A 26,874-nucleotide genomic window follows, 5' to 3' on the forward strand; every position below is an offset into this window, starting at 1 on the left:
TTTCCGGAGACCCCAAGCCTCTGGGCCTACCAGCCCCAGCCCCAGCCCGGCTATCAGCCTCCCTACCCAGCAGAATGCTAATCTCCTCCTGTGGGTGGCTCTGAATTTATGAGCATTTCCTGGCATGACTTGAAGGACAGAAGAGGAATGCTGGGATCTGTAAGGGTGGTCTTTGGGTGGAGAAACTAGGCATTCAGAGAAAAGAAGGAAAGAGAGCTCGGGTGAGTCAGCCTCCGCTGCCCGCCCAGGAGAGCACAGAGGGCCCAGCCAGCCCACACTGCAGGGCGGGTCGAGGATGTGGTGGCACCACCGAGGTCCAACCGGTGGGTGTCCATGGAGCAGGGAACTTCTGTGCTAGAAGCCAAGTCCAAGCCCTTGGGTTGTGGCTGGGGTTTGGGACAGGGTGTGGGGAGGGGACGGAGGCGTGTGCTAAGGGCCTCCTCTTTAGGAAGACAGCTGTTTTCATCCTCAGTCTCATCTCCTTGCTTCACACCAGCCTCTCTGGACTCCGTATCAACACAGCCACTGCAGCTACCCCTGCTCAGCCTCTCTGGGACTTTCCATCTCACTCGGAGGGAAGCCAACGGCCTTCAGGGCCCACAGGCCCTACAGGGTGCACTCTCCACCAACCTCATCACATCTCTGTAACGGCGTCCCGGAAATCCTCCTTGCCTCTCCAGATCGACCTCTGCCCTCCCTGTTCTGAGCCCTGAGCTGACATGACATCACCTGGCTTCCCTTATCCTGATTTCAGTAGGAAGCACTGGCAGGGGACGAACAGGCAGAAGGGGAAGGAAGCTGGATATTTCTTGCCCCCACCCGCCCCTTTCTCCTCGCAAGCCACATGGTCCAGGCCATGGAGCGGTAGCTGTGTTCCCCTCCCACAGCTGTGGCTCTGGCCAGGTTCAGGTCTTTGACCCCATCCCCTTCCCTTTAAGGCTCAGGGGCAGGAAAGCTTCGCCCTGCTGCTGCCCCTCTGTGCTCCACCACCCCTCCCACATCTCTGTGAACAGTCTCATCATTCAATGCGCATCAGTTACCCTTTCAGTTGCACTTACTGAATTGGCACACACTTCACTGGTCGTGCACAGTCTGTGTTCTGCTGGGTCCCTGCCTAAGACAGATCTCATCGACTAGTCCCCCTCACTCACTCCTCTCCGGCCACACTGGCCTCCTTCCTGTTCCTCACACCCATTAGGCTTGTTTTGCCTCAGAGCCTTTGCACTTGCTGTTCCCGCTGCTCAGAGCACTCTTCCTTCTCTCGGATATCCACATGACTACCCCTCATCTACTGCGGATTAGATCTCATCTCCAGTGTCACTTCTCGTTGTGTCTTTCCTTGGCATCTTACCTACGACGTCAACCCCCAGCACACACACACACCCCCCAACAGACACACACGCGCACTTCCTATGTTTCTTGCATAATTTTCTCCTTAGCAACTGTCACTCTCTAACCTAGATATTGCACTGGTTGTTTTTATTTATTGTCAGCTTCTTCCTACTGGAGTGAAAGCTCCATTAGAGTAGGGATCTTTATTTGCTGTGTTTTCTGCTGTCCCTCCAGGGTATGGAACAGCATCTGGTACGTAAATGCTCGATACGTATTTATTCAATGAATGTGTGAGTTGGTCCTTTTCACAGGTGGGTAAACCAAGTCTCAGGGAAGGAAAATGGCTTGTCCAGGGCTTTATGTTGGAGATTCAGATGGAGACTAGTCCTACCTGCCAGCCCAGAGCCAGTCCCTGGCTCCAGGAAACCTTGTGTTTATTTGCAGGCCTGCTGCTCAGAGGCTCAGTGGCTCAGTGTCTGGAGACAGGATTCTGTGTCGGGGGGCCAGGGGACTCAGCATACTGAGCAGGAAGCGGGGAAGTAGTCGGCACTGCTTTGGTGCTGTCAATGGGGCAAGGAGAATAAATAAATAAGCCTCAGCCAGAGCCTGGCAGGCTCTAACCTTTGAGGAAGTCTCCCCTAGGCTGGAGAAACCTTCCTGCAAGGCAAAGCTGTCCTTCACCCCAACCCAGATCAGGGCTGACAGACAGGTGACCCAGGGTCCAAGAGCCTCAGCTTCCGCCTCTGGGCCCTGTGGGTACTGGGTCCTGGCAGAGGGCTGCTCAGGATGGGGTTCCTGGGGTCGGTGGTCCAGCTTTTCATCCAGCCCTTCATTCATTCTACAAATATTTCTCAAGCGTCTGCTATGTAAGTATCAGGGACTGTGCTCTCTGCTGAGGAAATAGCCATAACCAAGAAAGATGATTTGCCCGCCCTTGGAGTGTTCACTGCTGAGTAGGAAGAACAAGCATTAAATAATAATGAAGCTGAAGGAATGCATCGGTCCAGGAAGCATCAGTCCTTGGGGGCACTAAATAGGGGATCTTCCCGGCCCACAGCCCAGGGCAGTCCTCTTGAGAGGGGACCTTCTGCAGCCGAGTGAAAGGGGAGTGGGAACTAGGGGGTGGAAGAAAGTTCCAGGCACAAGGGAAGGAAGGGGAAGGTCCTGAGACTGGGAAGGCAAGCTTGGCAGGGAGGAGCTGAACGAGGCTCCATTAAGCAGGGCAAAAAGTAAAAACAGCTCGAGAGGCCACGTTCCAGGTGGGATACCTTGGCCAGGTGGCCAGTTTCCTCTCCTCATATGTCAGCTCTGAGCAGGCCCCATGGCTGAGATTCTAGCATCCCTTCTCCTTCCCAGCTAACCACTCAGAATCTGGGCTTCACACCCTGGCCCCAATTTATCTGTCTGTCTCTCTTTTCTTCCTACAATGGTTGGCCGGAGGCAGCTTGGCCAGTCAGGCCCAGGCATAAGCAGAAAGAACCCAGCACCTGTCAGCTGGACCTGAGTTTGAATTCCAGCTCCAGTTCCTTGTGTGAGACCTCGTGCAAGTGCCATCACCATCCTCAAAGCCTCAGTGTCCTCACGTGACATGTGGGAATAACAGTCCATTCTCTGGAAGGATTATGGTGTGGGATAGTTTCTCGACATCCTTACCCTGACTCATGGAACCTGGCATGCCAATCAGCTCCAATCTTGTCTCCCATCACTCTCCTTGTTTGCTCAGCTCCAGGCACCCCAGCCTCTGCTCCTCCTTGCATATGTGCTGGGTCTTTGCACCTGCTGTTCCCCCTGCTCTTTTCACTCCCTGCCCCCTTTCCTGCTTCATTTTCTCTCTGTAACACATACAGTATTTGTCAGGGTTCTCCAGAGAAACAGAGCCAATAGCATGTGTAGATAGATAGATAATACATACATATGTACATACATACAGATTGATTGATTTTAAGGAATTGGCTCACACGTTGTGGAGGCTGGCAAGTCCAAAATCCGCAGGGTACACCGGCAAGCTGGAAACCCAGGGAAAAAGAGCTGATGCTGCTGTTCAAGTCCAAAGGCAGTCTGCTGGCAGAATTCCCTTCATCAAGGAGGTGGGTCTTATCTATTAAGGCCTTCAACTTATTGGATAAGACCCACCTTCATCCAGTTACTACACAGCATAATCTGCTTGACTCAAACTCTACTTCGTTCAGTGTTAATCTCATCTAACAATTATCTTCCCAGGAATATCTAGAATGTTTGACCAAGTTACTAGGGCCTAGCCAAGTTGCCAAAATTAACCATCCACCCCTTGTCAACTTGGTATCCAAACAATATCTCTTTAAACCATGCTTACCTCCAAATAGATGACAATGAGGTCAAACTTCTACATGATGAACAATCCTGCATACAACCCAAACATGCTCCTGCCTTCCCCAGGAGAAGATGCAGTCTTTAGGTGGTGTTTATGTCCTCTTCTCCTTGATATACTGTAACTTAAATGCAATACTCAAAGTACTTGATTTAACAAGACTTAAGTCGATGATACAAAGTCAGTATGTCTTACGTTATATGATGAGAGAGAAGAAAAGACAAAAGAGAGAGAGAAGAGAACAAAGATTTACACACACACTCTCTCTCTCAACAAAATACGGAGGAAACAATCCCGACAAGGAGAGTCCTTGTTTCTGTAACTGGTCACGTGATGTTATCCGGTATTTGTAACCATCTTCTTCTGTTACCACCACCACTACCTGTTCCCTTTGCCTTCTGCAAGCTCCTCAGCGGGTCATGGTTCTTTGCCTGGTGGGATGACCCAAACCTTCATTCCTGGAGGGTCTGGGCCGTATGACGTCCTGCCTAGTGTGGGCTGCTGTAGTTTCCCATTCAGGTTAGCTGTGATACTACCACAGGGCGGGGTGCCACTGAGAGATGCCCTAAGGGATGTCCTGCACTGCAGCCCTGCTCTGCCTCACCTCACATCGGGGAGCAGTGCAGTTTCTCTCAGTCGTAGGGACCCGAGCCCCGGCCAGCACAGTAACTCCCTCCTTTGCATGATGATTCAGAGGCATGAGGCGCCCAAAATCATGCAGGGGGGAGGGGTGTGTCTGAGCTTCCAGTTCAATGAAATCATTCCTGTGTTTCTAACATACTAAATATTAATACTTTGCCAATTATGTTATTTATTCTCTATTTCCTCCCCAGCAGACAAGCTCAATGAGAGCAGGATTTGGGTCTGTTTTGTCCCTGACTAAACACCCTGACCTAGAGCAGTGCCTGGCCCACAGCAGCTGCTGAGGGGATTGGGGCCTTTGCTGTGATTTCCCTGTGCTTCGGGGTGGCTGAGAAGGGACAGCCCCTGCCTGAGAGCCAGGCCTGTCTCAAATGTCCCTCCTGACAAAGCGGGTCCTGCCTTCCCCTCGGGACGACGCTGCTGGGCCAACAAGTGAACACAGGCCTCGGTGTTCGCCCTTCCAGCCCATCCAGGACTGTTTACTAGACTAATCTGGAACAATAAACCTGTCCCCACCCTCCTGGCGCCTGCCTCCCTCCATCCCAGCCCCGTGTTTGAAGATGTGTTTAAATTCCGGGCCTACACTCAGCAGACGCCGCGGGCCAGCTCCTGGCCTGCAAGCCCCAGAGAGGGGGGCCGCTGGGATGCTCAGGGGCTCATGGTGGCCGGGCTTCCACACACGGCCATCCAGGGGGAGCAAGGCGGCTCTCGCCTTCACCCCGTGTTTGTTATTCTATGTCAAAGCCTTATCATAAACATTATCCTAGAGTGGGCCACCGAGGCTATGGGCCAGAAGGGTTTGTTATTCTAAAGTGGCCAGGAGCAGAAGGCGTCAAGGCCTGGAAGCCTGAGCAGAGCCAGGCTTGAGGATTCAGGGTGAAAGACAGGGAAGCAGGAATCAGGGCAAGGCACTTATTCCAACCTGTTCACTGAGCCTTCTAGGCATCTTACCAAACAACTTACCAACCATCCTTTACCGTAATGGTCAGTTGGCATATATGCCTCTAAAAGGAGCTCCATGTAGGTGGAAACCCAGTGCAATTAATCCACCAACCCCAGATGTCTGCAGAGAATCAACAGAAAGTAAGTGTTTGTTGAATGACTGAATGAGTGAGCATACCTTCCCTGTGTCTATTGGAAGCACCAAGTATGCTCATGATGTGTTACTTTGAAGTCAGTCAGAGGAACCTGGTCTTGGGCCAAACACAATTTCATAGCCCAGCTCTGTGTTCTATAAGCCCTGTGGCCTTAGGGCCCCCTCCCCTCTGTTTGTTTGGCTTCCCATCTGTGAACAGGGATACATCCCCGCCGGCTCTCACTTACAGAGAGCAGCAGGAAGCCCAGAGGGCAGCAGTGAACTAGGAGGACAGGTTCCAGGGCTGGACAGCCCAGGATTCAAATGCACATCCCACCCCTCTTCAGCTTTGTCACCTTTGATAACTCTTCGCTGCAGCTTTTTTCTTTTCCAATCTATTAAATGAAGCTAATACTAGACCTACCTCAGAGTTGCTGTGAAGACTAAACAAATTAAGATGAGCTGAGAGGGTTCCTGACACATAGTAAGTGCTCAATAAACCACGTAATGAATGGTGATCCACGTAATGAATGGTGAGGACCGCTTCACAAGCTGCAAAGGATGGACCGGGTGGGAGCCAGAGAGGAAAGGTCACGTGATTCAGGCTGGGCCTCCTTCCCTCTGAATTAGCCCCTGAATACCTAATACTCGCAATGATCAGAGAGGCAGGCTCCCTGCCCTCACCAAGCTCTCGGTCTAGACAGGCAGGGAACAGGGAATTACTTGAAATGGAAGCTTCAGTGGGATAAGTGCCAAAATCAAGGGAAGCTAGGGGTCTGTGATGGGGGCATCAAGGGAATTCTGGAAGGACAGCTTTGGGTTTCAGTCCCAGCCCTACTACGCCCTAGCTGTGCCACACTAGGGGTGCCTCTCGAATGATCCTGTCTCCATTTTCTGTCTCTGACATGTTAATAATAAATACTCCTCAGCTGTTTCTGGCTATTTCACAAGGCTCCTGAGAGAAAATGGGTATGACAAAGTGTGTGGGATGAATGTGGACTGCGTCAGGAGACATCCAGAAATCCAGCCCTAGACATGGTCCAGGGCACGGCAAAGGGACCTAGGCTGGGGGTCGGGAAACAGGGAGCCCACTCCGCCCTCAGCACACCATGTGGCCTTGGGCAAGCTTCATCCTGCCTCTTCTGGGCCCCTGTCTTCTCTCCTCTTCCATATGAAGAGGGCATAGGAAGCGACCAGTGGTTCTCCGACTAGGCTCCAGGGCACCTGTGGGTTCCACAGAGAAGTCGTGGAAGCCAGCGGCAGAGGGGAACATTGGGCCAGCGGGACTTCAGGGGCTAGCCTGACTCCCTTACATCAAGCAGGGAAGTTTCCATTTCTATCTCTTACACATTTTGAGTTCTGAGTGAGGTTCTTTTGGAAAACAATGACAATAAAAAAGGATTCCGTGGCTACAAAAGGTTTGAAAAACCACTGGACCCTAGGGGCCCTTCCAGCTTCAAGCCCAGAAGGTTTTGGTCTATTTTCTTCCAAGTTTTATTTAACAAGCATTTATTCAGCGCTTACTAAATGTCAGGACTGTTTTAGCACCCTGCAGATTGTAACGTGCTTTGTTCACTAGGACACCTCCCAGCTCCACAGAGGCCACGTGACTACGGAAGTGACTCTGTGTGTCTAAGAGGGTCTGGGACCATTTCCCCTCCCGCCGGGTCTTCTGGGCACCTGAGCCGATGACCTCACCTCAGGCCAGGCAGTGAGAAGCGGCAGGGCAGGTGTGCGCAGAGCAGGGTGTGGTCACAGGAAGTCTGTGCGTCCCAGCCCCGCAGAGGAGGCGAGCACTCCAGCTCGACACGGACGCTTTCCTCCCAGGCATGTGCCGTGTGGGAGGAAGTGCCTGTTGCCTTAGCGATGTCCACGGCAACAGGCTCACTGCCTCCTGTGCTCCATCCCCAGCCACTCTGCTGACATCCACACCCGGCGCCAGGTGGCTGCAGATCGGATTTCAGGGGTGGTGTCCAGAGCCCAGAGGCCTGGAGAAGGCCCAGAGGTGGGGTGGTGGGGTCTGACCTCGTCTCCAGCCAGCTCAGTAGGGGAGCAGCCTGGGCTGCCACCGCTCATTGCGATCCAGCTCTCCTGCCTGGCCAGAAACAAAAGTGGGAGGGGTGGGTGGAGGTGATCTCATAAACACGAGCTTGGCCCCGTTGCCCAAGACGATATTTTAGCTAGACTTTGTGTACCTATTGCCTGAGCTTTTCTGTTCGGATTAGGTGTTCTGGAACCACGTGGCTAATGCCACTGGGTAGATATTCCTGCCACACGGTGGCAGTGTGCCACCGGTGCAGAGAGAGTGAGTGCCAGAGTTCTAGGGGCTAGTCTCAAGGGCCTACGGAGCAACCTTGAACTAGGAATTGACCACAGCAGGGTCAAAGTGCTAAAGAAAGAGTGAGGTGACACCCTTTCTCTGCCAAGCTCCCTGCTGAGTGCTGCCAATGCAAAAATGAATAGGATGAGAGTCCTGTCTTCCAGCAGCTCATAGCCTAGGTGGGGAGACAGGTAGCTAAATGGCAGTTACAATCTAATGTTCACGCCCTGCTGGTGGGAAGCACAGTAGGTCACTTGTCTCTCACCACAGCTGTGCTGTGGGGCGTTTGCTCAGATGTCTGGGCCCAGCTGCAGGCAGGCGGGCTCAGCTGGGCTCAGCTGGGCTCACTTGCTTGTCTGGGAGCCGGCTGGCCATTGGCTGGACTAGGACGTCTTTGGTGGGACAACGGATGCATGGGCTCTGCCCTGTACGTCTGTCACCCTCCAGCAGCTGGGCTGCTCTCCAGGCAATGTGGACATGCAGGAGGCAGCAACAGCATCTTTGTGATGCTTCCTCCAGTTGGCTATGGAAACTTGTAATGCTGGCCTCCATTTGTCATGCAGCAAGTCCAGAATCAGAAAGTGAGGGAGCTACAGAGTTCCATGGCCAAGGGCATGAATGCAGGGAGGGGTTAAGGTTTGGGGTCATTACTTTATCAGTCTTTCACATAGAGAGACCATGGAGCTCTGGGGAGGGGCCTCCCCCAACCCCCAGGTGGGCAGAGAGGCTTCAGGGAGGGGACATCTGAGTACAGCCTGGAAGGCCAAGTCTGAATTTGCAAGTGGGGAAAGGAGGCAGGAGGTTTCCTATGCACAGGGAACAGCATGTACAAAGCCCAGAGACAGAAGATTGCTGCGAAGTTGAGGATTTAGAGACACAAAGGCTGGGTAGGAAACGAGGTTATTGACCACATTAGGGTCCAGGTCACTGCCTTGCAGGTTCTACCAAAGAGCGAGGCCTTTATCCTGAGGGCAGGACTCCTGTGAACGTTTTGAGCAAAAAAAGGAGAAAAAGAGAAAGAGAAAAAACATCCAATTTTTGCTTTTAAAAGATGACTGTGGCAAAAGAATATGGGATAGGTGGGAGGGGAGGAGGTCTGCAGGAAGGAGGATGGGTTGCAGTGGACCCAGTGAGAGATGCTAGGATGCTTGGTCCTGGATTGATGTTGCCTGAGAAGCTGCAGAGCTGTCATCCAAGATAGAACGAGACAGGATGAGCAGGGCCTGAGCACTGCTGGGCAGGCTGGGGCTGGGCAAACAGCAAAGACAAGTAGCCCGAGATCACCTCCTGATGTTGTGCACAAGAATTGCAAAAGTCTGGGATGCACAGTTGTGTGGAACTAGCTCCAGTTCTAGCCGTGCAGAAATGGGCGTGTCCCTTCCCCTCCTGGGCCTCAGTTTTCCCATCTAAAATGGGACATTTTATTTTTTTAATTGAAGAGGAGTTGATTTACAAATTGTTAGTTTCAGTTGTATAGCAAATTGATTCAGTTATATATATTTTTTTCAGACTATATTCACTATAGGTTATTACAAATGAATTTCTTTTCAAAACAGAAAACAGACTCACAGACATAGAGAACAAGCTTATGATTACCAGGGAGGAAGGCAGTGGGGGTGGAGGGATAAATTGGGAGTTCAGGATTTGCAGATACTAACTACTATACATAAAATAGACAATAAAGCCCTACTGTATAGCACAGTGAACTATATTCAACACATTGTAATAGCTTATAATGAAAAAGAGTATAAAAAGGAATATATATATATTATATATATATGTGTAACTTCACCACTATGCTGTACACCAGAAACTAACACAACATTGTAAACCAAGTATACATCAATAAAACAAAATACAACACCAGACTGACAAAAATGGAAAAAAAAGAAGTTGTAATAAATACACACACACACAATGGGCTACTACTCAGCCATGAAAAAGAATGAAATAAGGCCATTTGCAGCAACATGGATAGATCTAGAGATTCTCATACTAAATGAAGTAAGTTAGACAGAGAAGAACAAATAACATATGACATAACTTAAATGTGGAATCTAAAAAATGGCACAAATGAGTTTATTTATAAAACAGAAATAGACTCACAGACATAGAAAACAAACTTATGATTACCAAAGGGGAAAGGGGGGAAGGATAAATTAGGAGTTTGGGATTAACAGATACACATTACTATATCTAAAATAGATAAACGACAAGGTTCTACTGTATAGCACAGGGAACTATATTCAATATCTTGTAAAAACCTATAATGATAAAGAATATAAAGATAATATATATATAAATAACTGAATCACTATGCTATACACCAGAAACTAACACAACATTGTGAGTCAACTATAAGTCAATAACAAAAGAAAGGATTGGAGAGGGGAAACAAAAAAGGGGAGAAAACCAACAAAGGTTCTCATTTTGCAACATCATTAGATAAGATGTCGATGCTTGGAGCAGGAGTAAGGACCCGTGAGGGCTGGAGATGAGAGCAAGCTGAAGGCGGTGAGGGGCCAGCGAGTGAGGAATAGAATCTGCGGACCATGCTGGGGGCGCCAGCTTGTGCTGGAGCCCACACACACTCTCACACATGCCTGTTGCCCCGAAGTCCAGTGGGAAGAGGGCGGGTCCTGGTGGGGTCAGGGACCTCAGCCAGGGTCCCTGAGCACGGCCCTGACCCCTCTCCTCCCTCTGCGCAGGTGCTGTTTGCCCTGAACCAGACCCTACTGCAGCACGAGAGCGTGCGGGCCGGGAGCCTGCAGGCACCCTACACCACCGAGGACCTCATCAAGCACTACAACTGCGGGGACCTCAACGCCGTCATCTTCAACCACGACACGTCCCAGGTGAGGCTCCCCTCACCACTTGCCCCATGCCCAGGCAGCCTCCAGGGCACCAGTCTCCAAGGCCAGGCCCATAGGAGGGCATTTATTAGCCCCTACTATATGCCAGGTGCAGGCAATCTTCCCTCCAGCCACGGTAAGCAGGAGCTGTTGGTATCCCCATTTTACGGATGGGGAAACTGAGGCTCAGGGAGGGGAAGAGACCTGCTGCAGGGCCCATGACTTATTAGTTGTTATCAAGTTGTCAGGAGCAGTGCTTCAGCCTGGTACATGTGACTCTGGGGCCTAGACCCTGGAAGCTGAGCCTGTAAGAACAGAGAGGCCTCGGTGAGGCTCAGTCCAGTATCTGGGGAGATTAAAGCCCAGGGAGGGAAAGCTTGAGTCCAGCCCAGGACACTCTGCCTCGATCCGAGTTATCCCCAGGCTGCACAGACCTTGTCTGGGAGCCGAGAAGCTGAGCACGGCCCCACCAGGCTTCCCATTGCCCTCCGGATAAATTCCAAGATTCTTTATCTGGCCTTCAAGACCCTCCGTCCACATCCTCCCCTCCTCGGACAGCCTGAGTCCCGGCCACACTGACCTCATTCTGCTGACCGCTGCTACCTTCAGTGCTTCCCTGCACACCTTGCCCTTTGCCACCGCTCTGCTTTTGTTCGTATCCCGCCCTCCTGGTTGCCTCCCACTCGGCCGTGGTCTAGTGTCACCTCCTCTGAGAAAGCCCCTGACACCCTGGGTGGAGGTAGATTCTCTCCTGGCACCTTTAGGTCCCCTTGTGCTTTCTGTGTCCAGTGCTTGATTATCCATTCACTCAAGAGGCAGATGAATTAGTCAGAATAGGCCACTTCCCTTCGCAGGACACTGCAACAGCTCCCCATTTTCTCATAAAGCCAGAGTGTCTATGATAGCCTGTGTGGCCCCATGGTCATTCCCCACCCCTAACCCCACATCCTCTGCCTCCCCTACACACGACATGAGCCCCCTCACACACTTTGCCTTGGCACGGGCTGTTCCCTCAGCCAGGAAGGCCTTTCCCCACGCTCTACCTTTAAGACTTAACTCAGGTATCATCGTCTCAGTGAGGCGGGCCCTGACTTCCCTATCTAGAATCACAGCCCGACCCTCGCTCCCCAACCTCATCGCCTTTATTATGCTCCACTTTTCCCCATAGCCTTTGTCATCTTCTTGTACTTACATATCTTGATTCATTGATCAGTGATTTTTTTAAGTCTGTCCTTTCCCACTGCAGCGTAAACTCCGCTGGAATTTGGGTCTGTTTTATTCATTGATAATTGGCTAGAGCAGTGCTTGGCCCAGAGCAGGACTCGGTAAATATTTGACAAATGAAGGAAATAGTTTATAAATGCCAGGCAAGTGCTGTGAAGAGGGATACAGTGGGCAGCCGGAGAGAGCTGCCCTCGTGGGGCTGATGGTCTTACAGGAGAAAACGGAGGTTCAACCAGCTATCGCACCGAAGTGTGGTCCTTGCTACCAGGCAGAATAGAGGATGCTGTTGGAGCCTGTGGCAGGAGCAGGAATTTGCATGGGCTTGCGGGTAGGACTGGGACAGGGCTAGGAAAAGAAGGAAAGATTCCTGTGAGATGAGAGGTCAGAGAAGAACCCGCACTGGCCACAGACAGGAGGTGAAAGTATGTTTCAGCAGAGGAAACTATGCGAATGAGCTGGAGGAAAGAGACAGCAGGAGGAGGGGCAAGAGTCTGGGCCTGAGGCATAGCCAGGGGCCCCCCTAGACCATGAGCTCCCTGAGAGCAAGGGTGCATTGCCCTCTCTCGTCCTGGTGCCCAGTGCAGGGTTTGGCACAGAGCGAATATGAGCAATGCCACATTGGTGAATGTAGGTGTGTGTTCTGCTCAGTGCATTGCAGAGTGAGGTGGGGAAGGACCCAGAGGCCCTGCCACAGGAGGCTCGGGTTTTGAGTGCTCTGACTCTCACTGGTAGAGGAGAGAGGGGGAACCCTGAGGGCACGAGGCTCACAGGTGCTTCACCAACCATCCATGCTGTGACGGAGCCTGACCCTGTGTCCTCTGCTGGGCAGAGGCTGGTGAGCCCTGGGCAGCCAGGGAGCTGTGTGGCTGCGAGGGACTGGGTTGCCACTTGAGATGGCCTGAGAAGGATGAGGTGTGGACTGGACAGGATCCAGGCTGAGGAGGGCAAGACACTAAGCTGAGAGAGGGAAGAATGGAGTGACCTCAGGAATGACAAGTTCAGATTTTCTTTGAACCTGTGTTCAGAACTACTGATATGTCTCCAGCAGGTGAACTGCATCGGGGGTCTCCTGGCAGTGCCTGTACATAAGGAGGGCAGAGGGCACAGGTAGATCGGCCCACCCAGATTAGAAGAGCAACCCAGGCTGCACCGAGGTGTGTCCAGACAGAGTCTAGCCCTTAAGGGAGGGACTAGGCAGTCCTGCCCCCAGACACAGACAAGCCCCGTGTCAGGCTAACCAGGCTAAATCTAGTGCTCACATGCTAACAGAGAAGGGGTCTGCAGCTGGAGGCCTTGAAGGACAGGAGAGCTGGAGGGGTGCTGTCAGTGCCTGCAGGTGGAGAAGGCTTCAGGGAGAAGGTGGTATTGGAGCTAGGCCTGAGAGCAGAGTCTGCAGGTGGGGACGAAGGCAGGGGCTGGCAGGCAGAGCGAGCGGCCTGGGGGCAGGGGGTGGCGTGGGAAAGTGGGGGGTGCTGGGAATGATGTGCAGTGGGCAGCTCATGGAGGTGAGGGGGTGGTGAGAATGCTCACTGAGGGGCGGACACTCTGAGGTATTCAAGCCAGAGAGGGATGGGGTCAGAAAAATGCCTCTGAATGCAGTGCAGAGGCTGCTGGAGTGGCCTCTGGAAGCCGGGGCTGACAGATCCAGGGCCCAGGAGGATACCACTGGGAGACACGGGACAGGCACACCTCACTCACCCTTGGTCGGCTCTGCTTCATCTCCCCACCATCCCACCTTCAGAAATGGCTGAGGCCCTGACCTCCCACAGCTCTCCGGCCACTAGGCCTGTCAATGCCCCCGAATCAGCAGGGTAATCCACAGGCCTTTCCCCTGGGAAGCCTTCTCTGCGCCCACAGCCTGCATTAGATGTAGTCTTCCATATATATTTATCGTCTATACTCAGACACTTTTGAGAGTGAAATGTCAAATATAATTAAGTCAGAATAACTAACAGGCATGGAGCAATCTACCCTAGCCATGAACCTGGACTGTCCTGGACAAACCAAGACATGTGGTCACCCTGTTAGGTGCCTCCTCCCTCTAAAAGCACACGCCCGCAGTGTTCTGATCCCCACTGGCTGTGAGCCTCATCCAGGGCAGCAGACCCAGTCTGAGGTTACTCTGTGGCCTCCTAGCCAGACACAGGGCTGGACCTATGGAAGTTCTCAGAAGATGTCCTTTGGATAGACAGAGTAAAGGGAAGGGATAGGAGGACACTGAGGTCGTGATATCAGCAGACCTGAGCACTTGACCACCAGACCTGACCCAGTCCTGGTTGAGGGTCAGAGGAGCCCCACAGCCCAGCTCCAGCTCTGCATGGTCCATCTTCTCCTCACTCCATCTTGGACCCATCACTCTAGGGCCCTGGGGACCTGACGTGTCTCCTTTAAAATGTTATCATGTGTCCTGCACTTGAACTTGTCGTGGGAGATTTAAGGCTCCCAACAGAATGACATCATTAATTTGCTTCCATCCAGCTGGGCCCAAACCTAGGCCTCATCTTTGGCCTCAATCCAGGGCCCTTCAGCATGAAACACGCAGAGAATGTCAGCCAGCTGCTGGGCAGCCCAGGGAGCCAAGGGGCTAGCCCGGCTTCTTCATGGCTATGACATTGAACTTTCTGGTTCTTGTCCTTGTTAATTTTTTTGTTTAGCTCCCTAAGGAATGAGTGGAGATTCATCTCCAAATGCACACTCATGGTCAGGGAGCCGAGGACTGGGGAACTGGACACCTCACAGGTCCCAGGACGAAGGCCTCTGCCTGGATCCTTGGAAGCAGGGGAGGGAAGCCAGATGCTGCCTTCATGGCTCTCTGATGCTTCTGAACACCATCTCTCTGTCATGTCCATCTCTGTCTCTGTCCAAGGCCACCCTTCACTGTAGCCTCTGCCGTCAGAGGGGAAAGGTGTGGAGCCAGCTCCACTCTCCAGGCTGGTTGTGCAAAGCTGGTGTTTAGTCCACACTTCTTTGTACCAGGCGCTGTGCTAAGCACTTTCCAAAACTGATCTTGTTTAATTCCTACAACATTTATAACCCCTATATGACCAGTTTGGAAACTGAATCTCAGAGAGGCCAAGTAACTTGTGAGTCACAGAGGCCGCCCAGCTGGTACGTGGCAAAAGAGAGATTCCAACCCGAGCTGACCCAGCTGTCTGACTTCAGGACTTACATCACAAGCTACTGCCTGCAAGCCCGTGCACTCATTTGTTCACTGATTGAGTAAATACTCATTTGTTGGTACAACATCATCCCATGTTCTCTTCCATACCCAAGGAATGGAGAGAAGCCTGTGCCTGTGAGGGCCAGGTTTCCAGAAATAGCCCTTTTCAGTCATAACTTCTCCTGTGCCCCTCCCCTACTTAGAAACCTGCTGTGTTTCCTGCAGCAGCATCAAGTCTAAGTGTGGCCTGTGTTGTCAGAGCTGCCAAACATTGCTTCCCATGGTTGGGGAAGGGAGTAAGAACTCTGTTCCTTCATGTATCCATTTACCAAACAGTCTCCAAGCACCAACTTGGTGTCAGCCCTGACTGGGCACTGTCAAGGCTGCTGCATACAGTTGCACAGGTTGTGCACTGTCAGGTTTGAGGCACACCGGTCATATTATCGTCCTGTTCATCCCAGAACAGCAGACCAGGAGCGGGGCAGAGAAGCCCCACCCCTCTCACTCTGGGGAATGCACTGGTCCTTGGCCAACAGATAGCAGAATCAGATGGCCCAGCCTCCCTTGAGTCCCTTGAAGTTCAGCCTCTGTTGATGTCTCCATTTTCCTCAGAAAGAATGTTGTTGACAACTCGCCAGTAACTCTAGAGGCCATGTGGCTGGGCTAAAACCTGAGGGAAGTTAGTCCCCTCATGCCAGGCTCTCCACCAGCTCAACCTGTGTGCTGGCCCTGGGCTGGTGAAGGCAAAGAGATGAAAGAGGGGGCACCGGGTGGAAGCCCAGGTGAGCGACAGCTTGGAAGTTAGAATGACACTGGTGGGTTGCGGGGAAAGAGAGGGTACATTCTTTCTCACTGCCTCAGTTTCCTCAGTGGCCCATGGCTTCCTTTCCAGTCCCACCCACATGCTGGAGGCCACAGCGCCAGAACACCTGGACCCGCCATCCAGGTTATCCAGGTTAGAAAGACAACATGTTGGCACTGGAAGAACACAGGAGGAGGCGATGTGGTGTGGAAGGACAGCACCACTTTATGTTCAAGGCTCCAGAAACCTGTACTGGGCACCTACTTTATGCCAGGCATCGGAGGCCCAGGAATGACCAAGATGCTGTTCCTGAACTCAAGGACCTCTCTGCCTAGTTCAAGAACATGTCAGAGATGCTGGCCCCAGGGCACACAGCTGGGTGTGGACATAGGGCAGAAAGCAAGGAAATATGGACAGTTACAATCCAGGTTGTTGAACAAGCCATCATTATGGCAGGAAGACTTGGTCCTGGAGTTGAAGTTTTTAAGAAGGGATGGAAGGGTTTGGGTTATATCCTGGGAAGTGGTGGAGCTGGGGATGAGGGGTTAGCGGTGGCAACAGCAGGTGGCCAACTAGGGCTCATACACTGGGAAAACCAACGTTTATGACCCCTTCTCTTGCCTCTGTAGGATGGGGTGGGCTGAAAGTTGTCCACAACGGCACCCATCATCTCCTGTAATACCCCACAATACAGTTTTCCCCATCCTACAGATGAGAAAACCGGGACTCAGAAGAGTTAAGTAACTTGTCCAAAGTCACACAGCATCTCAATAGAGCCTTGAAGCCCAGGTCAGCCTTTCTGCTACACCAGGCAGCTCAGTTGACCCTCCACACCTGACGCTAAACCAAATTTTCTGTACATGCCGGCACCGGCCTCAGTGCTGCAGTGAGAGCTGTGAACTGGCTGAGTGCAGTCTTTCCTGCGTGTCCAGAGGCTGAGGTCCAACAGGCAGAGACGCAGGAGTGATGCGTAGCAGGGGGCTGCGTCCGGGCTGCCATCCTGGCTCGCTGTTTAGTGAGCTGTGTGACTCTGTTCCTGTCTCTAGACTTTTCACTCTTCTTTCTTTATTTTTAAAATTGAGGTAACAGTCATCTCAAAACATTTTGGAATCAACAAAAAACACAAAACATATAGCCCACTGTGGGAACTTAAGAAAGGTAAGTTGCCCAGCCCCACCCTGGGCAGTGTGTGTTTATTGGAAGCCCACCTGGCTCCAGAAAGGACTGAAGGCAGCCCCTGTCTTGCCTTTACAGCTGCCCAACTTTATCAACACCACCCTCCCGCCGCACGAACAGGTGACAGCCCAGGAGATCGACAGCTACTTCCGCCAGGAGCTCATCTACAAGAGGAACGAGCGGATGGGGAAGAGGGTCATGGCGCTTCTGCAGGAGAACGAAGACAAGATCTGCTTCTTTGCCTTCGGAGCAGGTTTGGGCCTGAGTGGGGAAGGGATGATTTGTAGCATCCTTAAGGGCTGGGAGATTTGCCGGACCTTCTCCTGACCTCTACTTTGTAAAGGGAAAAGTTGAGGCTTAGAATGAGCAGAAGAAGCCACATAGTGTTCAGCAGAGCTGAGATCCGAAGCAGATCCCCTCCCTCCAGTCAAGGGTTCCTCTGTGATAAGTCTCCACAGGCAAGGGCAGCGACCCTGCCCAAGCCAGGACAGCTTCTGTGGTCCCTTCACACCCCTGCAAGCCATGCTGAGGGCCCAGAATGATAGCCAGCTCCCATTGTCCAGCTCAGCCTTGAGCCCACCCCTTGGAGCCAAGGCCAAGACGGCGATGGCCACGTGGCCCAGTGGGGAGAAGGCGGGCCTTGGCATCCCGCGGTCTTGGCTCTAGATCCCAGTCCAGCCTGCTCTGGGCTGCATGGCCTCAGCAGGGGACCTTCTCAAAGACTCAAGTCCCTTTCCGATGCATGGGCACTGATGATTATGTGATGAATTGTAAAGACCTACCTTACAGAATAGTTGCAAAGATTAGTACCACATAGTAGGAGCTCAAAATGGCAGCCACAACTATTTTCATCATTATGATGGTGACAGTTAATACAAGTTGTATCATCACCACATGGACTATGAGCCTGGTGCTTCCTCTGGGGCTCTGGGAAGTCCAGATGCACAGGTAGGGGGCTTGCTTAGCGTCTCTCTCCCTGTTCCTCTCCTCTCTCTCTCCTACTGCTTCTCCCTCACCCTCTTCCTTCCTCCAGGGCCATCCCTGCTGGTGACAGCACTGTCCACGTTGGGACCAAGATATTGCATTTGCCTCCTTTATTAATCAGCTTTTGCTCTGGAGCTACAATGGTAAACATATCTCTTGCTCATGTTGCTTGCCATTTGGGCTGAAAGAATTCACCTCCTGTTTTGTGAGAATTAAATAAGGTGGTGGGGGAGTTGCACTCACTGCCACTGCCCTCTCTCCCCCCGACCCCTGGCCCCTTACCCACACAGTGTCTGCCTGCATCAGGTTGAGTTGGATCAAGTCGAGCACCCTGTCTACGCAGAAGGTCCTGTGTGGCTGTCCTGATTCATAATGGGGCACATCCACTGTTTGAGATCTGCCCCATCTGCCCCTAGCCATTCAGCTCCAAATACCTCAAGGGCAAGAGCCAGCTTTCATGTGTCTGCACCTGTCTTCCCTCCCCTGCAGCCCTCAGCACAGGAGAGTCACATGGAAGGGCCTCAGAAACACAGGGCCTCTGGGACAGCCTCTTTAAGGCCACACCTACAGCTGGACGGAGAGTTCTGGGCTCGTGTTGGAGCCATGCCACGGCCTGATGTGGCCTCTGGCAAGTCCCTTCTCCTCTGGCAGCTTCAGTTCATTCATCTGAGCAGAAAGAGCCAGGACTCACTTGGGCCTCCTATGGTTCCAGGAGCTATTCAGAGTTCTGAGAAGGGAGGGATGCCTGTAGGGGTGGAAGGAGCTTCCTGAAGGAGGCAGCAGAAGCAGGACACCTGCTGGGGACCTGGCATGGGGCAGGACGGCTTTGGGGACCATGCAGGGAAGTAAGTGCTCCCAACACACCCTCCCCCTCTTCACCATCCCAGCAGCCTCCCCAGTCCTCCGTCCTGTGGACATCTGAGCAGTGCAGCCCGTGCTGTAACAGCCCGCAGCTGACCACAAAAGGGCAGACACTCTGAGCTCAGCTAGCCCCCAGGCTCCTCCTCCAGCCTAAGAGGAGCCACTAGAGAGCCCAGTCACTGAGGGAGGCCGGTAAGGGCCAGCACTCCGCGTGCCCCACCTGCCCCACCTGCCCCGGGCCCAGAACCACACTCACCCAGGGGCTGGGGGCAGCCAACACCAGCTCTTTCCTGTGGGTGTGGGGACAGGAGTGCCCAGAGCTGAAAATCACAATGGCATGGGCAGCCCTGCACTGAAACCCCAAGACTGTGGGGCACAGATGTCCACTCAGGCACCAGGCCAGCATGTGGGCCTCATACCCACCTCCAGTTTCTTCCCCATCTCTGATCCAGCTGGTCCTCAGTCAGTCATTTTGACAGACCACCAAAAAGACCTCACACCTGTCTAGCCTGTCCATCCCCACAATCAATGTCCTGGTCCAAGCCTCCCTCACCTCCAGCCCCCCAGTCCTCTCCCCGCTGCTAGGCTGCTCTCTGCAGTGTAGCCGGTGAATGGTGCTGCATCTGTCTCCCACCTCCACCTGCCCTGAACTCTGGGAGGGCAGGCTCCACTTAATCATCCCTGTGTTTTCAGTAGCCTCTAATAGGTTTCCAGTTTGGTGAGTATATGAAAGAATGAATGAGTGAAGGAACGCACAGATGAATGAATGTTGACCAGATCCTCCCATCCTGGTCTCCTGGGCCTGGTGAGCTTAGGACAGGCCAGCAGTGAAGTCAGGGCAGTGGGAGCCCCGCTCGGCTCTTGGAGACCCTCTGTCCTATACAACAGGCCCAGGGTCATGGGCAGATCTTGCTGGCAGCTACCACTTCTGGCTCAGCCACACCTGGAGCAAATGGCCTACTCTGCTCTGCAAATCTACCCTCGACCCAAGACTGTCAAAGCTGGACGCAGCCTCCAAGCTTGAGCCTGCCCACCTCATTATAGCCATGGGCAGACAGCAGTCCGCAGAGGCCAGGACATGGGGGAAGCTCATGGCAAGCCAGGGGCAGAGCCAGGACTGGACCCCAAGCCCGGAGCTGTGGTCAGGGGCTCCATTCTCACATGCAGTCAGGGAGCCAGCTGAGCAGACCTGTGACAGCCAGTGGGTCGGCACGTAATGTGGCCACACACAGCTTGTGGCAGGAGAAGTGCACACCTGCCTCATTTCGTCCTTATGGCCACGGAGCTCCCAAGTCCCACATCCCATGGCAGGCTGAGGATGTGAGGGCAGGGCCAAGCCAAGCGCTCCTTGGTGGTGTACGATCTGCAGACACACCTGCTCCACGCACAGGCTCCTGTCTGCATGTCTGTTCCATCTTGGGCCTCCCAGACCGCCGGGCACTGGGCACCTGAGTCAGCCAGCTCTCATTGCCCATCCCCCGTCTCGTCCTCAAAGAAGGCACAGGGCCCCCAAGGCTGTGGGAGGGAGGGGAGGTCTGTGCCACTAGAAATCCACCTCGCCACCCCCCAAACATGTGACTGCTCTTAATCTAGTCCAGGCCTCTCAGATCCAGTTTCGTGGGTGTCTCTAGGAAATAGCTTAGGAAACAAAAATGTAATGATAAGACACCTGGTCAACCCCAGCCCAGCCTTGCCAGGTGTCTGAGCCAGGCCTCTTCTGAGGTTCTGCCCTTCTACAGCAGGCCGGTGAGTGAGAGAGAGAGCCTCCACCTGCCTAGCCCCCCAGTGCCTAGGCAGACCCTTCCCCAACCCACCCCTGCTCCAGAATCCCTTCCTGAGAGCCCACATGCATGGACTGAGATTTCCAGGGCTGTAGGCCGACTGGCCCCTCCTCTGTGCTGCCCCACAGGGGGATTTGATACAAAGGATCTGAACGCTGGAGTCAGGAAGGCTAGGTGTGAAGCAGACCTCCACCACTGTTAACTCAGAGAGCCTGGGAAAGCCAGCTCACCTCCAAGGACCTCAGTCTCGCATTTGTAAAATGGGGACAATACACCTGCCTCGTCAGACTATGCTAGATGCTTTAGATAATATCCTTAAACTCTCCACCGTGGTGGACAGATCCTTATGATAAAGACCCTACTGTGCACCGGCCACCACTCCAGGCTCTTAGATTACATTACCTCTGATCTTCACAATAACACCACAAGGTGAGTTTTATTATACTCATATTGCAGGTGGAAACTAAGGCCCAGCAAAGATGAGTGGCTTCCTCAGGTCACGCAGGCAGCCTTCCAGCTTGAATCCTGGCCCCCTGGGTCCCAGCCCCGGCCGTTTCCCCGGTACCTGGTGCCCTTGCTGTATACTGTGGAAAGGCTGGTGATTTTCTGGCAAAGTGTCTCTGTAGCTGGTGCATTCCGCAGAAGAACACTCTCCTTCAGTGTCCGTCATGTTTGTGTATCCAGGTGCAGTCTGGAAGTTTTTAACAGGTTCAGGGCCAGTGGGGGTGTAGACGTGTATGACAACTCTGAGCAGGCCTGGGTGACATCTGGGGACCCCTGCCTCTCTGGGAGGTGGCTGTGGCCAGGGTGCAAACCCAGATGTTCTGGAAGGAGCTAGGCTGCTGCCAGGGAGGGGTGTGCTGGCCCAGGGGGAAGGGAGGGCTGATCCCTGACTACCAGGCCCATGCAGGTGGACAAGCTGAGGCTGAGGGTCCTGAAAGATCTGAAGTATATCTTCGGATTTCCTCTGGTCTATAGATAACTGAGAGAAATAAGTACAAGGTAGTGAATTTTTAATTAGTGACATTTATTCAGCTTACAGGCTTATATTCTGAAATTATCTCCTTTCTACTGTATTTGAAGTTAAATATCTTTTGCTTTAAAAAAAATGATGGTGTTATAAGACAAATGGCCTTACTTGGCAAAATTAAAAGTCAGTAACCATGTTGTTCCCCCCATCCACCCACCTTGTCTTAAGATAAAAGAGAACTGAGCATGCTTAAACCATGATGAGAAGTGGACAGTGGAGAGGTGAGGCTGATGATACAGGAGAGAAATTGGAAGTTACTAGCCCCAGGTTCCAAGAAGGCAGGAAAGGTGGGGGCCAGAGCTCAGGCAGAGGGTTTGGCCTGATAGAGAAGGGCACTGCCTCACCTGTAATTGGAGGAGGGAGGAGGCTGGCAGACAGGTAATTTGGTGGTGAAAAGGTGATCTGATGGTTTCTAATCAGAGCTCCTCTCTAGGAAGTAGAAGTTGAAGTCATGTGCAGAGAAAGAGGAGGAAGGTGGAGAAGAAGGGGGGTTCTTGGTTTGAAGATAGGAAAACATTTGACATAAATTCAAGAGAGATTGGCTACAAGAATTGACATGGGACAGGAAGGTAAATGAATTTCACCTCATGGGCTAACTGTGTTGGATTGATATGGCTGCCTGGAGTGTGGTGGTGTAAAGGATGTCAAGACCACATCGGAGGTCAGCAGAGAAGAGGTCCTGATTGATTAGCAATGTCTGCTGTCGGCCAGGATTTGGCAACATGACTGCCCCATATCTGCTCTGATCGCTGGAAACATAGGCCATGCTGACTGGTAGTTGAGGGCCTGTGACCCTACAGTGGTCCCAAGTCACAGGTTGTAATATTCTCTACAGCAGCACTGAACAGCTAGGGTGTAAGCGTAGATGCTGTCCCCCATCTCCTGATTTTGTCCTAGCAACCCCTGCTCAATGAACATCCCACTACTCCAGGGCAGGGCCCATATCTCAGAATTGCAACACCTAGGAGATGTTCTGTAAAGGCATCCTAGACCAGATCACCGAGAACCAAGTACATTCCATTCAGTCACTTGGTATCTCCTGGGCCCCAAGCCTCTGGGGTGGAGGGACAGGAGGTCTCAGTCCCAGGCACTAGAAGAAGGCTTCAATTTTGTCTCTAGCTCCAGGGAACTGGGGCTTTCTCAGGATGTGTTTCCTTGTTCAGCCGTCTTGGATCCAGACTCAAGGACAGAGCAGTCAACCTGAAGGGCTCGTTCATTTTGAACTCTGAGAGCCAGTGCTTACCGTATATTCTGTAACCCTAGCATGCTACCACCTGAATATAATTCTAACTTCTGACCCTCCCAAAGGCCTTTAACTTTAACAGCCTATCATTCTACGACTGTGCGGTCCTGATCTCCCAACCTCTCGTGACCATAGCATCCTAACACTCTAGCAGAGTTTGAGTCAACTGCTCTTGGATTCCTTGGAAGGAATATGGAGCTAAGAACCTTCCAGAGCCTGGAAATCCCTCCATGCAGGACTGCTCTGACCCATAATTGGGAACATGCCTCTGGGGCTGGGACACAAAAGTCGATTCATAATGAAGCCCCACGCTTGAGAGAAAGGAGAGATAGAAGCCCGGCATGCCAAACATGGGTAACATTTTAAAATTAGTAACAACAGCAATTACTCCTTGGAGAGTGGGCACCATCATGCTTGAAGACCACCCATACCCATCAGCTCACAGGACTTTCACATTCTCAGTGCTTCTTGGGGGAGGCAGGATGATATTTATTATTCCATTTGGCAGATGGGTAAATCGAGGTGCAGATGGGAAGTGAGAGAATCCTAGAACTGGAGTGAAACGATGGCCAACACTGACTAAGCCGTTCTTCCTGATGACCAGTCTCCCTCAGAGAACCATCCAGCTGCTATTTGGGCCCTCTGTTCTCCTGAGACTGCCCTTCCCATCTCCTGCCTGGGCCTTCCACGACCTCATCTCTGGGCTCCCACAGTCCCAAAGGATTTCCCTATCACAGCCCTGCTCATGCTGAGCACATTTGTTGTCTCATAGTTTAGGAGGGAAGGTAGTCAGAGAAAGCTTCCTGGAGGAGGTGAGAACCAGTTGGAATTTCCCCAATGCTTGTCCAACTGCCTTCCAGTTTCTCTCCCATCCCCACAGTCCTCAGGGACCCACACCCTTCTCCTTCCCACTTTGGTTCTCCCCTCAGTGGCCTCAGGAACAGAAGCCCCTCAGAGCTCATGGCTGAACATGGAAGAGCAGCCGTGGCCCCTGCAGGGCCCTGGTAGTCCTAGAAACCAGGGGCCCAGCAAATAGCACACGCCTAGCCGCTTCCTCTCCTCCCAGGCAAACACCCATGGCCTGCCATACACCCCACGTGGGAACATGAGGTCACAGAGTCTAGAAGTGTTTCAGAGTTTCCAACGGTGTTTCAAAAGGCCCTGCCGCCCCACCATGTACACATCTGGCAGCTGGCACGCCTGCTCCGGGCTGCGATCCTTGGCCAGAGTCACCCTTCCTATTTCAGCCCAAAGCATCCAGCCAGCCAGAGGAGCGTCCCATCTGCTAGCTTGTCCCTAACTGGAACCAACTCTGTCCTCTGGAACAGGGTCGAGTCGAGAAGAACAGAGGGCCCATATCTCAGGCTGGACGTCAGTCAGTGAGCCCGGGGGCACGTTCCACGTCAGCTCGGGACTCAGCACTCTTGCTGGGGTGTGGGAAAGGCCGGGGGAGCAGAGTGTCCTGGATGAAGAGCGTGGGCTGCGGGGCCAGCTGCCTGAGTGAGAAATCCAGTGTCTCTCCTAGCAGAAAGGAGCCTGGGCAGACTGGGTACTTGGCTTCTCTCAGGCCTCAGAGTCCTTCTATAAGATGAGCCTCGTGTCAGCAGATGGCACTTGTGCAGCTCAGGCCTGGTACAGCACCGTCACTCAAAAAGAGGGAGCTCTTACGTCGTCATGATTATTTCAGAGCCCACAGTCCTCCAAGAACAGGACTCCCACCCAGTGGAGAGCAGGGCTTTCCAGGGGAATGGGGCAGAAGTGCTCGGACCTCTGAGACCCAGCTGGTGCCCTGCAGGGAGACACAGCCTGTCTCAGCACCAAGAGATAGTGAGGCTCCCGAGGGGTGGGCCCTGTCCCTGCCCCCGTGGTTGGCCAGCAGGGCCCTCTCCTGGGATGCTGGATGCTGACAGTCTAGGAAAGGAGCCTCCAGGTGTTGTAAAAAGTGGTAACTATGCCCCCTGCAGTTCACAGAACCCATCACAGGCTCCGTCTCTGGGGCTGTCCCCACAGTACCTCGTGCTAACCTCAAATCACTCTGCACAGTCACTGCCTGGGCCTAGAGTGGTGTCGGGCCCCAGGAGGAAAGGGCACCATGTCTGACTTATCTCAGGGTCCTGGGGCCTGGCACATGCCTGGCACATAGGAGGTCCCAGCAAGGGCTGGTGGAGGAACACTGCCCGCTCCAGGCCTTTAGGGGGCATGTTCATCAGAGCCCGTGGGGCTTCTGTCCTCACCGTGCACAGGGGCAGGGCCCAGGAGGAGGCTTCCTCACCTCTACACCAGATAGTGATTGAAAGAGGATCTGGCCCAAAGGAACTGAAAGACTCACACCCTGGGGATTTTAGAAGAACCGAGAGGGTTGGCTCAGAGGGACGGGCCTGGTGAGAGATGGGGGCGTACTTCTAAGAGGAAGTACACAAACTGAGGAGCTGTCAGACAGATGTCAGAAGTCCGGGACGGAGCCTGCCCTGTTCCCAGAGAGCCCAGCTTCGGCAGCTCGTTGAATGGGCACGTCTGAGCCATGTGTGAGCTCAGGCAACCCCAGCTCTGCCCCCTCCTGCCTGCGCAGCCCTGGGCGAGCTCTATGGCTCAGCAGGATTGCTGTGAGGTCAAGTGAGGAAACAAATCAAAGTGTTGGGTACAGCCTCAGTGCCGGGAGGGGGTGCTTTTCTTGGCGTTTGTATCCATCTTGGCGTCATCAACAGACCTGAGCTGACCGGCTGAAGTGTGGGGTCTTTCATTTGTGCCATTCTGGGTTCTAGCAGCCTCCAGAAAGGAACAGATGGTAAAGGGGGCAGAATCACGTGCCACTCAGGCATGGACAGGTCCCCAGAGGGTGACAGGTTCCCCTCTGTGCAGGCCTGACAAGCGCTCATGGATGCTCTGCTTACACACCTCCAGGGATGGGACACTCACTCCCTTACAGAGCCAGAGAGTTGCCTGGGAGAGTGTTCTTTGGGCCCAGCTGAAACCTGCCCCCTTAGTCTTGTCTTAATGGCGATTCAGGATCCAATATCTTGTTCCCCCCACCCCAACCCTCGCCATTGCCACCTCCCCTTTCACAGTGTATTTCAACAACCCAGAACTACTGGTGGTGGCCCGCACACCCACACCCTTTTCCCTTTTGTGCTCATGCACGTGCTGTGCCCTCTGTCAGAAGGCCCCTCCTCTTCCCTCCCTCCAGCTCCCCTGAGGCTCACCACCGCATCTGTGTCCCAGACTTCAGCCCTGTTGCCCCCAGCGTCCCTCCTCACTGCATGGCTCATACTGCCCAGTGATCATTTGTGTGCCTGTCTCCCCTCCACACTGTGACCTCCTCCAAGGTGGGACCATGCACAGGACTGGGTCCAGGGGAGACGTTATATCAGTCCCTGCTGAACTGAAAAGGCCCCAGCCCAGCCCTGCCTGGCCAGCAGAGTGGCAGAAAGCAAGCTCGGGTCTGCCGATTTCCCAGGTGGACCCTCCTTGGGAGATTCAAACCCCAGGTTACCCTCAGTTGTCCATCCATCCCCAGGTCCATCTGTCTAACCCTCCCGTCACACTTCCTCAGGAAAACAAACACCACTGTTGATTGATATCCGGTGGCTGACCTGGCAGCTAGATTAGCACTTGAAAGTTTCCCTTGCATTAATTTCAGACGGAACATAAATATGGGCTTGGGCTCCTCTTCCAGGAAGAGAAAACTGGAAACTTGTTGGGCTCACTGGAGAGAAAACATGTGTGTTGGCTGAGGGGAGCCCGTGTTACTTTGGAGCCTTTGTGGGAACATCTGGTTCTCCCCTCCTCCCCTCTGCCCGGCCCCCCAACACTGTCTTGAAATTACCCTGTTAATTGGCATATTCTTCATGCCGAACACTCACACACTTTCCTCTCCAATCTCCTGAACCCTGGAAGGGACACAGGTTTCTGACAATTCCCTGCCCCAAAACATGAACTTGGGATCCTTCATGGCCACCAGTGCTTCCGAGTGTGTGTATTGGCTGTGCAGTGACCTAGAGCATTGGGTGGAACTAGAACTCTGGGTGGAAGCCCAAGCTTTGCCTTT

The 26,874-nt window shown here is 53.0% G+C and overlaps 1 protein-coding gene across 1 annotated transcript in view; it reads left to right on the top strand.

Moving 5' to 3' along the window:
* Positions 1-26,874, top strand: part of TRABD2B (TraB domain containing 2B) — a 213,150-nt gene that overhangs the window by 163,818 nt on the left and 22,458 nt on the right. The window contains exons 3-4 of the mRNA XM_072974495.1: positions 10,425-10,571; positions 17,009-17,183. Of these exons, the coding sequence (XP_072830596.1) occupies positions 10,425-10,571; positions 17,009-17,183 (322 nt within the window). The remainder of the gene's footprint in view (positions 1-10,424; positions 10,572-17,008; positions 17,184-26,874) is intronic.

Source organism: Vicugna pacos, chromosome 13, assembly GCF_048564905.1.
Source record: "Vicugna pacos chromosome 13, VicPac4, whole genome shotgun sequence".
In the NCBI taxonomy this organism is placed as follows: Eukaryota; Metazoa; Chordata; class Mammalia; order Artiodactyla; family Camelidae; genus Vicugna; species Vicugna pacos.